Below are 18,290 nucleotides of genomic sequence, written 5' to 3'. Positions count from 1 at the left end.
CCTCTACAGGACAAGTGGGTCATCCAGACTGGGGCCATACTAAGGCTACTTCTATTCTGGCAGATCCTCACAGGACTGGGCTGAGTAGTCATCACTCTAGGAAACAAAGTTGAGTCTATAAACTAGGTGGTTTGGCTAAAAGACCACATGGGGAAACTTACGTGCATACACAACTATGTATTCAAAGCTCAAGGTCTAAGTGAAGTATGGCACACTGAAGTACTGAATCAACAAGGTGTTGACAGTCCCAGACACTAGTTCTCTAATACTGATTTTCCTATAAATTTATTAGTCCTTTTGGCTCTTGAGTCTATATGTAAGTGCAATGGTCAGACCTAGGGGTGGGAAGTAAGGTGGGAAGTAAGGGGTGATGAGAAACACAGGATAGGACTAGGATAGCTACAGTCCAAACATTTTTTTCTCCAAAAGAAAACTTCCAACTATCCTTTATAGACTGTGCAGAATATGGCAGCTCTCACCTTCTTAGAGAGACCCCACTGCCAATACCGCTAAGTGCTACAAGGAACTAAGATGAATTAAAGTAGAGAAACCAAAGAGCTCAACTTCCATTTAAGCCAACCCCCAAATATTCACTTAATATCTCCTAAGCACTCACACTGTTCAAAATATCAAGAAAAAATTAGGGGTACCTGGCTGGCTCAGCCAATAGAGCGTGCAACTCTTGATCTCGGGGTTGTAAGTTTGAGCCCCACATTGGGTATAGAGATTACTTAAAAATAAAATCATTATATGGCACAAAAACAGACATTCAGATCAATGGAACAGAATAGAGAACCCAGAAATGGACCCACAAACATATGGCCAACCAATCTTTGACAAAGCAGGAAAGAATATCCAATGGAATAAAGACAGTCTCTTCAGCGAGTGGTGCTGGGAAAACGGGACAGCAACATGCAGAAAAATGAACCTGGACCGTTTTTTTGCACCATACACAAAAATAAACTCAAAATGGATGAAAGACCTAAATGTAAGACAGGAAGCCATCAAAATCCTCGAGGAGAAAGCAGGCAAAAACCTCTTTGATCTAGGCTACAGCAACTTCTTACTCAACACGTCACCAGAGGCAAGGGAAACAAAAGCAAAAATAAACTATTGGGACCTCATCAAAAAAACAGCTTCTGCACAGTGAAGGAAACAATCAGCAAAACTAAAAGGCAACTGATGAAATGGGAGAAGATATTTGCAAACGACATATCAGATGAAGGGTTAGTATCCAAAATCTATAAAGAACTTATCAAACTCAAAAAACAAACAATCCAGTGAAGAAATGGGCAAAAGACATGAATAGACACTTCTCCAAAGAAGACATCTAGATGGCCAACCGACACATGAAAAACTCCTCAACACCACTCATCATCAGGAAAATACAAATCAAAACCACAATGAGATACACCTCATGCCTGTCAGAATGGCTAACATTAACAACTCAGGCAACAACAGATGTTGGCGAGGATGTGGAGAAAGAGGATCTCTTTTGCACTTCTGGTGGGAATGCAAGCTGGTATAGCCACTCTAGAAAACAGTACGGAGGTTCCTCAAAAAACTAAAAATAGAACTACCCTACCCAGCAATTGCACTAATACAGGTATGCTGTTTCAAAGGGGCACATGCACCCCAATGTTCGTAGCAGCACTATCAACAATAGCCAAAGTATGGAAAGAGTCCAAATGTCCATTGATGGATGAATGAATGGATAAAGAAGATGTGGTGTATATATATACAATGGAGCATTACTCAGCAATCAAAAAGAATGAAATCTTGCTATTTGCAACTATGTGGATGAACTAGAGGGTATTATGCTAAGTGAAATTAGTCAAAGAAAGACAAATATATGACTTCACTCATATGAGGACTTTAAGATACAAAACAGATGAACATAAGGGAAGCAAAAATAATATAAAAACAGGGAGGGGGACAAAACATAAGAGACTCTTAAATATGAAAAACAAACAGAGGATTATTGGAGGGGTTTTGGAAGGGGGGGATGGGCTAAATGGGTAAGGGGCATTAAGAAATCTACTCCTGGGGGGCGCCTGGGGGGCTCAGTCGGTTAAGCGTCCGACTTCAGCTCAGGTCACGATCTCGTGGTCTGCGAGTTCGAGCCCCGCCTCGGGCTCTGGGCTGATGGCTCAGAGCCTGGAGCCTGCTTCCGATTCTGTGTTTCCCTCTCTGCCCCTCCCCCGTTCATGCTGTGTCTCTGTCTCAAAAATAAATAAAGGTTAAAAAAAATAAAAATAAAAAAAAAAAAAAAGAAAGAAATCTACTCCTGGGGGCGCCTGGGTGGCTCAATCGATTGAGCATCCGACTTTGGCTCAGGTCATGATCTCGCGGTCTGTGAGTTCAAGCCCCGTGTGGGGCTCTGTGCTGACAGCTCAGAGCCTGGAGCCTGCTTCGGATATTGTGTCTCCCTCTCTCTCTGCCCCTCCCCCACTTGTGCTCTGTCTCTCTCTGTCAAAAGTAAACATTAAAAAAAAAAAAAAACTACTCCTGAAATCTTGTTGCACTATATGCTAACTGACTTGGATGTAAATTAAAAAAAAAAAAATTAAATTAAATGGTAAAAATAAAATCATTATATATAATTATATAATTTACATATATTTATATAATACTTAATATATATACTTATACACTGTAACTTATATATACATTTATTGTGTATTTCTATAAATATATTATACATTTCTATAAATATATCTACACATACACATATTGTATACATATATTATACATATATACATACATATATAAAATCCAAATAATCTCTAAACTGACTCAAATAGAAAAGTAATTTATTATTCATTTTAAAAAATGTGTGTGCCAGGCACTCTGTAAAGGAGTCTGCCTTTAGGAAGCTTTACAACTTACTTTACAACTGTCATAGCATTAAGAATATAAAAAGACAATGAATCTAAGCATTCAATGAGTTCAGAAGGTGGGAGTGAGAACTGTCTGTCCTGAGCGTAAGCTCTACAGTGGTCTTTGAAGGCTAGATGTTAATGTTTTGGGGCCGGGGGGCAAGAAACAGGGAGAGAGAATTTTAACCATGTTCAGTGTGGAGCCCGATGCAGGGCTTGATCTCAGGACCTTGAGATCATGACCTGAGCCAAAACCAAGAGTCGAATGTTTAACTAACAGAGCCACCCAGGTGCCCCTAGATGTTATTATTTCTAAAGGTAATAGGGGTAGGGAGGGAAAGCAGTTCACCAGGAGCAAAGACTACAAGATTAGAAGGCCCAAGATTTGTTTGAGGAACAAGAAGTTTGATTAGAGAGGTATAAAAACAAAGGTCCACAGCAAAATGTCTCTGAGTTATAACAGTGAACTTCTGACTAGTTGGCCTCTATTCTGCAGCACTATGCTGCTCCAGCCTTAGTCACTGAACAAGGAGGGTTCTGCAAGTCTGTAGGTTGGATTACACAAATCTCTCTGATTAGCTCTTTGTTTTAACTTTTAGTAATCTGAGAAAGGGCTTTTCCAAGAGCCCTTCTGACAAATTAAAAGCAGAGATTTCTCTAACCTATATATAATAATCCAAAAAGGAGGAGCCAATTTTGGAAGGCAATCTTCGAGGCCCCATATATAAAGGGCCCAGGACAATACAGCGGAGTGCCAGATTGAGGGGCCACACAAAGGGAATCCTCTCTGCCAATGTTGCCCCTCAAATCCTATCAACGCCTTCCAATGTGAGGTAGTGGGAAAGAAGGCCAATTTGGGAGACAGGTGATTTCTTCTCAGCTCCTCCTCTAAAAAGGCCTCACTTCCCCATGAGGGCAATTCCTAGGAAGTTATGGTCAAAGAGGACAGCTATATTCTCCTGCTTTCCATAACAGGTGGTTTTTCCTTTTCCTTTCTCCTGACACTGTAGCTCCTTTCTCTTAATCTTTATTCTTCCACCTTCACTCCCTCCAGAGCTAGGCTGTAGGAACCAATGAGCCAGAGTTTTAAAAAAAGGGCCTATTCTCTACCATTTACTTCACCCCCAAATAAGCAACTCCAATCACATCTCATTAGACAATTACTGCCTCTTTGGAAGATGGTGATAATTTCCAAATCTACATCTACAGTCCACACCTAATACCCAAGAGGTACCTTCCAACCATAACCCATAAGCATCTTTTTAAAAAGCATGTTTTAAAAAAAAATTTAGGGGTGCCTGGGTGGCTCAGTCAGTTGAGCGTCCAACTCTTGATTTCAGCTCAGGTCATGATCTTGCAGTTCATGGGTTTGAGCCCCACACTGGGCTCTGTGCTGATAGTGTGGAGCCTGCTTGCCATTCTCTCTCCCTCTCTCTCTGCCCCTCGCCCACTGGCACATATGCACGCTCTCTCAAAATAAATATATTAAAAAGAATTTAAGTTATCACTTTTCCCATAAATCTGCTCCTTATACATTTCTCTTAATTCACAATCCACAATCCCTTATTTCAAATTCTGAATTCAACAGAGCTCTGAAAATAAGGTTTTTAGTAAATATAGCTTCATCGCTTCTCGGCCTTTTGGCTAAGATCAAGTGTAGTAAATATAGCTTCAAAACACATTTACTAAAACTTGAACAAAACACGAGATGACAGCCCTTCTTTATCTCACTTAATGGTTTGCTACAAAATATTAACAATAATTGACTATATATATATAGAACTCTATCCCACACCGTGCTGGATGTGCTATCCAACTTATATGCACTATAATGCCTTTTAAAATCTAAATAATTAGAATTCTGAAATATCTGGCTTAAATGGTTTCTTCAAGACATGCATTCTCAATGGGGTAAATACTGCACCCAGAAGGGTGAAACTGGTTCATGGGGAGTGGGAAGGACCTAGATATTACAATGGTATGTGGTGCTCCAAAGTGCAACATTATCAATAAAGTCTTATTTCTTAGTATTTAATTTCTCTCATTGGATTTTCTTGAGTATTACATGAACAGTATTGACACTAATTTCATGAAAGGCAGACAATAAGTATGCAAGATCTGTACTACAAATCTATGGTGAACAGATGGCTATGACGGGGGCACTTTCTCTGGACTAACCACTGGGTCCTGAAGTCATACGAGAGGTGGCTTATGCATGACTGTCATGCCTGTGGATGTTATTTAATATGTTTGATACTCAGTGCTTTTGTGTATGACAAAGGTTTTGGTAATTAAAGTTTATATTTTGTTATTTAATTCCACAGACTAAAATTTGTCATGATTCATTATGCCAAGTATTGAAAAGAGAAATGTCAACGATAGCTAAAGGAGTGTCGAAAAGCTAGTTAAGCTGTAAGTTTTTCCTATCAAGCAGTTTAAAAGTTCACCAAAAATAGGGAGCCTGGGTGGCTCAGTCAGTCGAGCATCCAACTCATGGTTTTGGCTCAGGTCATGATCCCAGGGTGGTGGGATCGAGACCCTCCTCAGTCTCTGTGCTGAGCATGGAGCCTGCTTAAGATTTTCTCTCTCTCCCTCTGTCCCTCCCTCTGCTCGTGCTCTCTCTCTCTCTAAAATAAATTAGATAATAACAATAAAGTTTGACAAAAAATAACTTTAAGAAAGTGATTTTTAATGTTTTTCTTCACTTTTGAGAGACAGAGAGATACAGAGTGCTAACAGGGGAGGGGCAGAGACAGAGGGAGACACAGAATTTGAAGCAGGTTCCAGGTTCTGAGCTGTCAGCAGAGAGCCTGACACGGGGCTCGAACCCACAAACTGCAAGATCATGACCTGAGCCGAAATCGGACGCTTAACAGACTGAGTCACCCAGGTGCCCCGTGATTTTTTTCTATTATTGGAAAACAAGAAGCTTTCATGGGAAAAGGAACAGCTTTGAATGATCTTTAAATTTGATTATATTGGGGGCACCTGGATGGCTCAGTTGGTTAAGTTAAGCATCTGACTTTGGCTCAGGTCATGATCTTGCTGTTCGTGAGTTCAAGCCCTGCATGGGGCTCTGTACTGACAGCTCAGAGCCTGGAGCTTGGTTCAGATTCTGTGTCTCCCTCGCTCTCTGCCCCTCCCCTGCTCACGCTGTCTCATGCGCACCCACGCACTCTCTCTCTCTCAAAAATAAACATTAAAACTTTTTTTTTTTTATTTTTTTTTTGTTTATTTATTTTTGAGACAGAGAGAGACAGAGCATGAACGGGGGAGGGGCAGAGAGAGAGGGAGACACAGAATCGGAAACAGGCTCCAGGCTCTGAGCCATCAGCCCAGAGCCCGATGCGGGGCTCGAACTCACGGACCGCGAGATCGTGACCTGGCTGAAGTCGGACGCTTAACCGACTGCGCCACCCAGGCGCCCCGACATTAAAACATTTTTTGATTACATTTGTTAGGTATTCATAAATGTTAATTTGCATGTGTAATTTGATACTTTACAATTCGTATAGGTAAATAAAGTATATTAAAAGTTACTCAACAAATACCAGCTATAAAACTTAGTTAAATGCAAACAGCTTTTTAACTTTTAACCCCCAATTTTTTTTTTAATGTTTATTTATTTTTGAGAGAGAGACAAAGGGTGAGTGGGGGGAGCAGCAGAGAGAGAGGGAGACACAGAATCTGAAGCAGGCTCCAGGCTCTGAACTGTCAGCACAGAGCCCGACGCAGGGCTCGAACTCATGAACTGCGAGATCATGACCTGAGCCAAAGTCGGACGTTTAACTGATTGAGCCACCCAGGAGCCCCTTTAACCCCAAATTTTAACCTTACTTTGAATAAAAGCCAACTGTATGCTTACTCTTTATGCATAAAGAAAGCACAGATATATTTACTGTATGTAAAAAGATAGAAATTTCATTGGAGGGATGCATCAGGGGAGGAAAAAGTCTAAAAGGGTTCCTTAGGAGGGTGATAATGAAAAAAAAAGGCTAAGAAAAACACATACAGGGATTAGGGGTCTGTACCAACATCTTCCCAGCTCTTCAAACCAGAAACTTGGGAGTTACTCTTGATAACCCCTTTTCCCTTATCCCCACATCCAATCACTAAGAATGGCCAATTTTATTTCTTTAATTATTTCTTGGATTCTTTTTCTCCATTCCTACTGCCAATTGCCCTAATTCCAGTCTTCGTGATTTCTTGGGTAGACTTTATTAAAAGCCTCATTAACCTCTTCTTTCTCGCTATACTTCAAACTTCCAGAAACAGTTTGCCTCTCCTCTTGCATTAGGCTGCTCCAATTTGCTTGCATACCATCAAAACTCATTTTGTAAAAGCAACTGTCAGGTGCATGATGCTAAATTCAACCAACCTTTTTAAGTACTTATTTTGCTGGTGCTCTTAGCAGCACTCAACCCTGACAACCATTTCCTTCTTGAAATACTTTTTCCTTGGTTTTTGAAACAGTAATCACTGATTTCTTCTTCCAATTCTGGCTGCTGAGCCTCTTCTTCTTGCATGTGAAGGCTGATGCACCTTGATGTTCTCTTTTCAGTACACCTCCCATGATTACATCAGTGATTCCATGGTTTTAGTTACCATATACAGATAAATAGATGATCAAACACCTAACTCCATCCCCAGACCCCTCTTGAGCTCCAGAATTGTATATCCAATTGCTTTTGAGACATCCTCCTCTGGAGATCACAGAGATACCTCAAAATATTGAAATTTAAACTCATCTCAGTTAACAGCATCACTATCCACTCTGCTGTTTAAGGCAAGAGGCCAGGGAGTCCTGCAATTTTTAATTCCCCCACAGGCCCCATCAGCCTCCAGGTGATAACCAAGTCCTGCTAATTCAAATTCCTAACTCTCTTATTCCCTACCATTACCACCTCAATCATCATCATCTTCTCTTGCTAGGACTATTGCACTACTTAAGAACCAACTACATTTTTTTTTTAAAGTTTATTTATTTCCTTTCACAGAGAGTGAGTGGGGGAGGGGCAGAGAGTGAGGGAGAGAATCCCAAGCAGGCTCTGCACTGCCAGCGCATAGCCTGAAGTGGGGCTTGAACCCATGAACAGTGAGATCACGACCTGAGGCAAAATCAAGAGTCGGATGCTTAACTGACAGAACCACCCAGGCGCCCCAAGAACCAACTTTTAAAGAACCTCCTAGGGGCGCCTGGGTGGCTTGGTCAGTTAAGCGTCTGACTTTGGCTCAGGTCATGATCTCACAGTTTGTTGAGCTCGAGCCCCACGTCGAGCTCTGTGCTGACAGCTCGGAGCCTGGAGCCTGCTTCAGATTCTGTGTATCCCTCTCTCTCTCTGCCCCTCTTCTGCTCTCTCTCTCAAAAATAAATAAACTTTAAAAAAAAATGTTTCAAGAACCTCCTAGTTGGAATCTTACTGCAGTCTGATTCATCCTCCTAGAGCTGTCCAAGTTATAGAAATAAGTAAATTTGATATCACAGATTAAAACCCTTCAATGGCATTTCACTATCATCAAGATAAAGTCCAAATATCATTCCCCCCATGCTTCCAATCCATTTAGTCTATCAATCTTTTGTTTCTGAAATAATCATTCTCTCCCTCCCACTGACAACTCTCATCGATAGGTCAGATCTCACTGAGCTTAAAGGCCTTCGCTGATTCCCCTGGGCTGGGCTGGACCCCCTTACTATATGTGCCCATAGCATTCTGGACTGCCTCATCCAATATTTACCATTTTATACTGCTCTCCAAAGTATGGGATGCAAGTTTAAGTAGGAGATAGGAAGAAATACATACATGTATATATGCTAATACATGTATTAGTAAGGTTTACCTTTATCATGGGTGTACATACACATATAAGCCTATTAATACTGGCAATGTGGCAATGTTTATCTGTCGGTCAGATGGCCAAATTTTCCTGAAGGAAGACTAAAAGTTATACCAAAAAGGTGAGGATACTAGTTCATTCACATTTAAGATAGTGCCTCATACTGTAGTTTGTGAGCCTAGTTAAGTGGATTTGCAAACTATCTAGTTTTAACTAAATATTTGCAAAATGGATAAATGGTATGGAGTACCATCAAGAAACTTAATGGAAGATAATGTTAATAATGTTATCACAAGAGGAACAAAAAACAGCAGAGCTGACGTCCCTGGAAGAAAGATCTCCCAAATATCAGAATTCCACCTGCCACATCACAATAAAACAAAACAAAATATTATGGCCAGCTAGTCAGATCTAAGCCAGCCAAAATTTTAAAATTATCTAGAAGACTAGTTAAAATATGGATTTACAATCTCTTGTGCATCTTACTCCAAATGTATATTGTGCTTAAAAAGAGTCCCTACTGAATATGTAATGCAATCACGATCAGTAAGACTTTAAAAATGTGTCTTCATCCTTTTAAAATGTTTTTTGTTGGTTTTTTTTAGGGGCACCTGGGTGGCTCAGTCAGTTGAGCATCCTACTCTTGATTTTGGCTCGGGTCGTGGCCTCATGGTTCATGAGTTTGAGCCCTGTGATCAGGCAGCGTGATGCCGATGCAGAGCCTGCTTGGGATTTTCTCTCCTCCTTCTCTCTCTGCACCGGCAAGCACGCTCTCTCTCTCTCTCAAAATAAACTTTAAAAAAAAAAAAAAAAAAAAAAAAAACCAAAGAAACAATAATAAAACTTTTTTTTAAACACATAGAATTTGGTAAAATACATAAACTAAGAAATATTTTATAAAATACATGGAATATTATTTTCTAATATTTTACAAGTAAAACCGGATGTTCTTGGGCTATATTTGGCCTCAAATATCCTGTTTGGTTAGCTTAGGCTTTCTAGATTTTAAGAGTTAACTTGTAGCATTTATCAATGTTTAATCCAGAAATATCATGAAAATCTGGATTTCTAACTTCAAGAGGAGAGAGATGATGAAAGGAATGGGAAATTATGCAATACAGCAATACTAGACCTACAGTCCTCCAGGGCAACAATTGGCTAGAGCTGCACAGACTGCATGGAGCTCCATAGTCCTCGCATGCTAGTCTCCATGTAGCTGATTATCCATTAGAATTTAAATTCTGACATTTCACAAGATAGATTTTTGTCTCTTTTGTTTACCACTATATTTCCAGGGCCTGGAGCAGAACAGTCCCTGGCACATACTAGGTATTCAATAAACATCTGCTGAAATTGATGAATAACTGTTGAATAACTGCCTGGCCCCTAAAAGTATGTTTCTGACAAGTCTTCATGTTACTGCATTCCCCTCAAAGACAAACTGATTAATCTATATTTAGCATAGGGCCTGAAATATAGTAAGCCCTTTATTTATTCACTGACTAAAAGAAATTACTGAGTACTATGTGCTAATAAACACCATGCTAAAATGGTTTACATTCATTAGCTTATTTAATCCCCCTAACAATCCTATGACATAGATATTATTATCCCCATTTTAGACATGAGAACTCTAAGACGGGAAATTAAGTTACTGGTTGAAGAACGAATTATATTACAGATTAACTGTAACACAGGAAAAGAATATGAAATGGGCTACATGAAAGGCAAGAAGAAAGTGCTACAGAAATCAGAAATTCACTTCCAGTTTGGAAGGCAAAAAGCATTTGAGAGTTCATGAAGTAGCATTTAATTAATTAATTAATTTATTTATTTATTTATTTATAATGTTTATTTTTGAGAGAGAGAGAGAGAGAGAGAGAGAGAGAGAGAGAGAGGGAGGGAGGGAGAGAAGGAGGCAGACAGACAGACAGAGCAGGAGCTGGGGAGGGGCAGAGAGAGGGAGACACAGAATCCAAAGCAGGATCTAGGCTCTGAGCTGTCAGCACAGAGCCAGGGGCAGGGCTTGAACTCATCATGGACTTGCGATTATGACCTGAACCCATGTCGTGTCAGACACTTAACCAACTGAGCCACCCAAGTGCCCCTAGGAGGTAGCATTTAAATTAGACCTTGAAGGGTGCCTGGGTGGCTCAGTCAGTTGAACGTCTGACTCTTGATTTCAGTTCAGGTCATGATCTCGATTTTGTGGGTTCAAGCCACATGCTGGGCTCTCTGCTGACAGCACAGAGCCTCCTTGGGATTCCTTCCCTCTCCCTCTCTCAAAAATAAATAAAATAAATAAACATTTAAAAATAAAATAAAAATAAAATGAAAATAAACTAGCCCTTGAAAATCAGGCAAGATTTCCATAGGAAAAGATTGGGGGGAAAGAATTACTTGTGTTACCTTCTCTGCCAGTAATGCTAAATTACAAAGGAGGTAGTCTAACTGGAATGCAGGATATGTGGATACATCTTTAAATAGAGTAAGATTAGTAAAATCAATAGGAAGGCCTTGAATACCATATCATATGGGTTATGAAATTATCCCGTAGATAATAGCAAGTCCATGAAGGTTCCTAAGCTAAGGAGTAGAGTGACCAGATCAAATGGGTGTTTTAGCGACGCTGCTGCAGAAGAATTACAGCAGTGGTACAGGAGGCTACGGAAAAGTTCTGGAGGGCTTCTAAATTAATATCTTTACAATTTACACTATTTGCTTACATCTAATATTTCACAAATCTTCATTAATTTTAATAAATACTGTTATCCATATTTTCACTTTGATGAGCCTGAGACTCAGTAAGGTTAAAGAGCACAGAATATTCTTTGTGGGTCTATGCTGTGAGAAAAACCTACACGAAGCAATTTAGAGGAGACCTCAGTAACACAATCACATAGTCTTCAACTGCCAACATGGAAATGGAAGAAAAGAGTGAGGAACCAAAGATGGATAGGTGCCCTAGTGTCTGGGCCAGTGGTCCTACCATTACCATTAACAAAAATGCAGGAAAAGCAGGTCAGGAAAGGGGAGTGAGCTTGATGCTTGTGGGACACTTAGGTGGTGACTGATGGTTCAGTGCCATCTCTGCAAGTAGCTGTTACAAATGGTGGGGTGGGTGCACAAGGTTGGAGAGAAACTAAAAGAAGTATGGGCTAAGTTACTTCCTGACCTGGAAGTGTTATCAGAAAGGTTTTGTTACTTGCAGCCAAAAACAAACAAGAATTGGCCTTCAGTATCCTAGTTAAACCAAGAGATAAGACAGTTCCAAAGTTGCCTAATTCAGTAGCTTAAAAACATCAGATTCTTCCCATCTTCTCTATTCTCACTCTTCAAGCTGCCTGCTCTTATTTATAAATTCTGCCTCATCACCCAGCATTACTAATGGCAATTTCAGAGTCAGAAAAGGGCTCTTTCCTTTTTAGAGGCAGAACATAGCCCTTAATTGTCATATGTTGGTTAGAACCATACAACTTAAGTGGTTCTACTTATTAGCTCTGACCTTGCACAAGTTACTGAACTTCTCTGTGCTTGTTTCATCAACTAGAACATGATAATCTGAGACGGAAAGGAGTTAATATTATAGTACTTAGTGCCTAGCACATAGCAAGTTCTATTTAAGTGCTGGCTATTATTATAGCTTTTCCATCTCTCTTTTTTTTTTTTTTTTTTGAGGCTCTCACACTTTGGTGATACTTGAGTTAAAATATATGCTGGCAAAAAATAAAATAAAACCTGGCAATTTTTTTTTTCATTTTTTGAGAGAGAACGAGAGCATGTGAGTTGAGGAGAGGGGCAGAGGGAGAGAGAGAATCCAAAGCAGTCTCCACTCTCAGCGTGGAGCCCCTTGTAGAGCTCAATCCCAGGACCCTGGGATCATGACCTGGGCCAAAACAAAGAGTCAGATGCTCAATGGACTGAGCCACCCATGAGCCCCCTGGCCAATCTCTTTTATTTTATTTTAAAAAATTGGGGGTGGGCGCCTGGGTGGCTCAGTCAGTTAAGCGTCTGACTTCAGCTCAGGTCATGATCTCACTGTCCATGAGTTCAAGCCCCGTGCTGGGCTCTGTGCTGACAGCTGAGAGCTTACAGCCTGCTTCAGATTCTGTGTCTCCTACTCTCTCTGCCCCTTCCCCACTCACACTCTTTCTCTCTCTCAAAAATAAAATAAAAACAGGGGTGCCTGGATAGTTCAGTCAGTTGTGTCAGACTTCAGCTCAGGTCATGATCTTGTGGTTCGTGAGTTTGAGCCCTGTGTTGGGCCCTGGGCTGACAGCTCACAACCTGGAGCCTGCATTGGATTCTGTGTCTTCCTCTCTCTCTGCCACTCCCCTGCTCACACTCTGTCTCACTCTATCTCTTAAAAATAAATAAACATTAAAAGAAATAAAGGGGTGCCTGGGTGGCTCAGTTGGTTAAACATCCAACTTCGGCTCAGGTCATGATCTCACAGTTTGTGAGTTCGAGCCCTGCATTGGGCTCTATGCTCTCAGCCCAGAGCCTGGAGCCTGCTTTGGGTTCTGTGTCTCCCTCTCTCTCTGCCCCTTCCCCACTCATGCTTTGTCTCTCTTCCTCTCTCAAAAATAAACAAACATTAAAATTTTTAAAAAGGAAAGAAAAGAAAAGAAAAACATTAATTCTAACATTAAAAAAAAATAAAAATGTTTAATGTTTATTTTTGAGAGCGAAAGAGAGCGTGTGTGCAATCACAGGAGGGGCAGAGAGAGTGAGGGAGACACAGAATCCGAAGCAGACTCCAGGCTCTGAGCTATCATCACAGGGCCCCATGCAGTGCTTGAACTCAAGAACCATGAAGTCATGATCTGAGCTAAAGTCAGACGTTTAACGGACTGAGCCACCCAGGCACCCCACTAACAAATCTCTTTTAAATAAAGAAAGCTTTTCCAGAAATCCCTCAGGCTTCCCTTCCTATCTAATTAGCCAGAGCTGTATCACATACCCAAGCCTAAATCAATCACTGCCTAGGGAGACAGAATTACAATGATTGGTTTATAGTTTATATTAATCAAGACCTATCCCTGGGGCTGGGGAGGGGCTGCCAGATTCCTGGTTAGCAAAATGGCAGGAATGGTTAATAAAACAACCAGTGTCTGCCAAGACTTAGTCTTAAAAGACTGTGGTCTCTGCTAGGGAGGGTCAGAATAAGTAACTTCCAGAGCTGCAAGCATCATCCCCACAGGGCTCCTAATGGCAGTGAAAGTCACTACAAAAGTCTGTTAAAGCTAATAAAGTTTGGCACAGGACAAACAGTATAGGATACAGGCCAGGGCCTGAGTGGAGCACGTCTGACAGGCAGTGAAACACAGCAGGTTCTAGATTCATGGAGGTGTGGTGCAGGCTGTGTTAGTGTTCCAAGCACACAAAGGGCCTAGACCACCAGCCTTGGACAAGTCACCTAATCTTCTCAGAGCCTCAGTTTACTCACTTATAAATGGGGATAACCCAAACCACCTTGGATCCCATGTTAGGATTAAATGTATCCTTACACTAGTTTCACTCACATCATGTGTATAAAGACCAGCCAAACACACACACACCAATAGCTGGACATGCGGAAAGACCAAGTGGGATAGGAGAGAGGTATCTGAAACGGAGTTGGAAAGAAAAAAGAAGGCCACTTGACTATACTAAAAAGCCCCTTCAGGACCTTGGTCAGGCTTTGTTGCTCCACATAAGAACTTTCATTTCAGGGGCGCCTGGGTGGCTCAGATGGTTGAGCGTCCGACTTCGGCTCAGGTCATGATCTCATGGTTTGGGAGTTCGAACCTTGCGTCGGGTTCTGTGCTGACAGCTCAAAACCTGAAGCCTGCTTCGGATTCTGTGTCTCCCTCTCTCTGCCTCCGCCCCACTCGTATTCTGTCTCTCTCTCAAAAATAAACAAAACATTAAAAAAAAGAAAAAAGAAAAAAATAACTTTCATTTCAAAGTCTACCAGAAAAGGACTAATTTTAGTTCACACCTTAACTCTTCTAAGAGGTTTATGTACAGCAAAATGAGTAAGAATCTCATGTCTGGCTTTGCTGCTTACTAGCTGTGTTATCTTCTCTAAGGTAGTTTCCCAATCTGTAAACTTATTTCACTGCGCTTAATAAACTAAACACTAGCTCCTTCCCTTTGAAGGAAGTGTTTCTAAAATTGAAGGCCGACAGAAATCTATAACATAAAAGTCCCCCAAATGTTTCACTTCATAAAGCTGCAGTTAGACAAACCGATCAGGCTTGACACTGGATTCTGAAAACCAGAGTCCTTAAGGGAAAGGAATGCTACTGCAGGTAGAAAAGAATCTGTTCTGATGCCTGCAGAGCCCTTACTAGGCTGTTTTCTAAACACTTGTTATCTTATTTAGTCTTCAAACATCTTGGTAACACTCTCTCCCCTCCTTCTAGAGATGAGGAAAGGAAGGATCAGAAGGGAAGAGAAATAACATTTACTGTGAACTGTGCTACATGCTTCCTATGCGCACTGTTGCATTTGATATTTAAGTGACTTCTCTTAATATCTGATATTTAACTGATGAGAGCTAGAAAGTGGCAGGCAGGATTATAATCCCAGATCTGATTCTAAAGTCACTGCCTTGCAAAAATTAAAAAAAAAAAAGTCATTGCCTTGCTCAAGGGAGCAATTTGTTTCTTCAGGATCTGGGATCTTACAAAACTAAATCCCAGAACCTCATTTAGCACTCCCTTCCACACACAACTGCTGGAGTTAGCAATCTACTTTGTAGTTTTTCAGTTTCTTCAGACTAAAGATTTCAAAGTGGGCACACCAGCACACAAAAACACCTTTACAACTTTGCCCAGGGTTAAAAGCTTTCTTCCCCCCTTTTCCAGCCCAACCACTAGGGGGCCAAGCCATAAAGAACTGCAGCTATAACCTAGGGGTCTGGATCACCGGGGTATAGCCACTAACTGTATGACCTTGGGTAAGTTACTTTACCTCTCTCTAAGCCTCAGTTTCCTTACCTGTAAAACAGGGGTAACAGTAGTAACTGGCTCACTAGCTTGTGCATATTAAGCAAAACGTAACATGTAAAGCAGTCAGAACAATACCCGCGCGTAGGAAGAGTTTAGCAAAATGAATCGATTTTAACGCTTAAGAGGAAGTATCTCTTCACTGATGGTTCTGTCGCTAAGTCCAAAGACTTCGCCATCGTATTATCCCTGAGCACAGGCCTTGCCCGCCAGAGTCCCTTCAGAGAGAGCAACAGGTCGCTCCTTTTCTCCTAACCAGTGCCAGACCCACAAACCTGAAGTCCCGATCTACCACACATGGCCCCGAGGTCTCGGTCTGTGATTTTCTACTACCAGGCTGTCACTGAGTCCAACCGAACCACCCCATTTCCGCCCGCGGCTCGGGAAGTTCTGCCGGCCTTCAGCGGCCCAGGCTGCTTTCGGCATGGCTGCCCCTCGTTACGGGCCTGGAGCTAGCTCGCCTGGCGTTCCCTCACCAGAGGACTCTACTCGCGACGTAGGCAGGATTTCCCTCGAGTTCAGAGGAGCCCCGAATCTAGTCAAGATGCGCGTCGGTCAAACACACGCCTGGAAACGGCTCCCTGAGCGCCGCCCGGGCCTGCCGCCGGGCGCCCGTCCCCCCAGCCGCGGTCTCGGCGCAGGCCGGAGGGTCGGCCCCTTTCCAGCCCCTGGGAACGCGAGGGCTCCGGCCCAAGGCCACCACGTGGGGGCTCCAGGCGTGGCAAGGTGCTCCCGGAATCAGCCCCCAAAGACTGCTCCCGCAGGGGCCCTAGTCCGGCCCCAAACTGGCCTGAGCTGCTCTCCCGGCCTGGCTTCTCCCCTCACACCTATTTGGAGAGGCCTCAGACATTTTCCGCAGACCGGAGACAGGCTCCCGCTAGGCCCCACGCCCCAGGAGTGTCTCAGCTCGAGTCCCCAATTGCCTGGTGTCCTTACTCACCCATCGCGGCTCCGCTCGCTCCTACTTGGCGGCGGCAGCAGCGGCAGCTTCAGCAGTAGCTTCAGCAGACAATATGGCGGATCTGCAGGACGGCAGCCCGAAACGGACAAACAACTTAACATTCAACCCCGGGAAGAAACGCGCTCTCCGCCCCCCAGCCTAGCTTACAGGGAGGAGCGCACTTAAAGAGACCGCAGCTACTGAAGGCGGGGAATAGGGATGGACTATAAAAGGAGTGGTGGAGGGAGATAACTAGGAGGGATACTAAAGAAAGTCAAGTGTGTTCAGGAATTCTGAGCTTTTTCTGCTCCTATTTCCTCTGTATAATGAAGCCTCCTCTCCTTGAAATTTTTTTTTTTCCCAGAAGCACATTCCTTCCTCTCCGTAGTTAAAGCCAATCATAGACCCTGAGCTGGATGTGTGAGTAAGGGATCACCTGGAGAGGGGGAAGAGATTTGCTTAAGGATATGGAGATAAGGAAATTAAGAAAGCAAAAGTAAACCAGATCATGACTTTATTGGGAGACAAATGGAAAAATAAGGAGACAGATGCAGGGCTTTCTAGCTGACCGTGGGATTTCATCCTCCCCCGCCCACCCCACCAGCAAGCTGAGGGCAGTGGTAGGTTCTGTACTGTTCATCATGGTATCTCCTCCAGCGCCTAGCCCAGTATCTGGCACATGGTATGTGCTCCATAAATAGTTTAGTGAATAAACAAACAAATGAACAGGCCTGAGACTTACACAAAGTGAGGGATATCATCTCCCTTTTTAGAGATGAGGAAATTGAGGCTCTGAGCGTTCACGTGCCTTTTGAATCATGGAATTTATGGCTGGTACACATCAGACCTCCCATTTTGCATGACAGGCCAGCCCTCCTGTCCCCCACCTCAACAAACAGGGAAAGGCTACATCTTCAAGTCACTAGGCCCACAGGGAACTGTCTTTTGGAAGCAGAGTGAGGGACCTGGGTTTCCAAGTCCTGCCACAACAAATTGCCTCTTCTACATGTGTGCCTGGGCCATTAAGGGAAATAACTCAAAAAGCCAATCTGGAACTCAGGGTCAGGAAAGGGAGCATTATCTTTCTCTTCCTACTTCCACTCCTCAAGGTCAGATCTCTTCATTTTCTCTTGGTCTATTTTACCAGATCCTCACTGGTCTCTTGTGTTCAGATTCTCCCACTTGTGCCCACCATCTCCAAAATGCAGAGACCTTATGGGGCACCTGTGTAGCTCAGCTGGTTAAGTCTGTACCTCTTGATTTCGGCTCAGGTAACGATCTCGCCGTTCGTGGGATTGAGCCCTGTGTCAGGCTCCAGGCTGGCACTGCAGAGCCTGCTTGGGATTCTCTCTTCCGCTCTCTCTGCCCTTACCTCACATGTGTGTGCATATGCGGCATGGGTACTTACAAAATAAACATTAAACAATCAGATTTAAAAAAGCAGGGGCGCCTGGGTGGCTCAGTCGGTTAAGCGTCTGACTTCAGCTCAGGTCACGATCTCACAGTCCGTGAGTTCGAGCCCCGTGTCAGGCTCTGGGCTGATGGCTCAGAGCCTGGAGCCTGCTTCCAGTTCTGTGTCTCCCTCTCTCTCTGCCCCTCCCCTGTTCATGCTCTGTCTCTCTCTGTCTCAAAAATAAATAA

At 42.7% G+C, this 18,290-nt stretch overlaps 1 protein-coding gene and 1 pseudogene across 1 annotated transcript in view; one reads left to right on the top strand and one right to left on the bottom strand.

Moving 5' to 3' along the window:
* The window catches only part of KPNA6 (karyopherin subunit alpha 6), a 66,427-nt gene extending 49,628 nt beyond the window's left edge, over positions 1-16,799 (bottom strand). Inside the window, exon 1 of the mRNA XM_006934532.5 lies at positions 16,650-16,799. Coding sequence (XP_006934594.1) covers positions 16,650-16,653 — 4 coding nt within the window. The 5' untranslated portion in view covers positions 16,654-16,799. The remainder of the gene's footprint in view (positions 1-16,649) is intronic.
* LOC111561989 lies at positions 4,504-4,615 on the top strand (annotated as a pseudogene).
* Positions 16,800-18,290: the final 1,491 nt, after the last annotated feature.

This window comes from Felis catus, chromosome C1 (genome assembly GCF_018350175.1).
Source record: "Felis catus isolate Fca126 chromosome C1, F.catus_Fca126_mat1.0, whole genome shotgun sequence".
Lineage (NCBI taxonomy): Eukaryota > Metazoa > Chordata > Mammalia > Carnivora > Felidae > Felis > Felis catus.
This window is presented reverse-complemented; position numbering and strand designations above follow the sequence as displayed.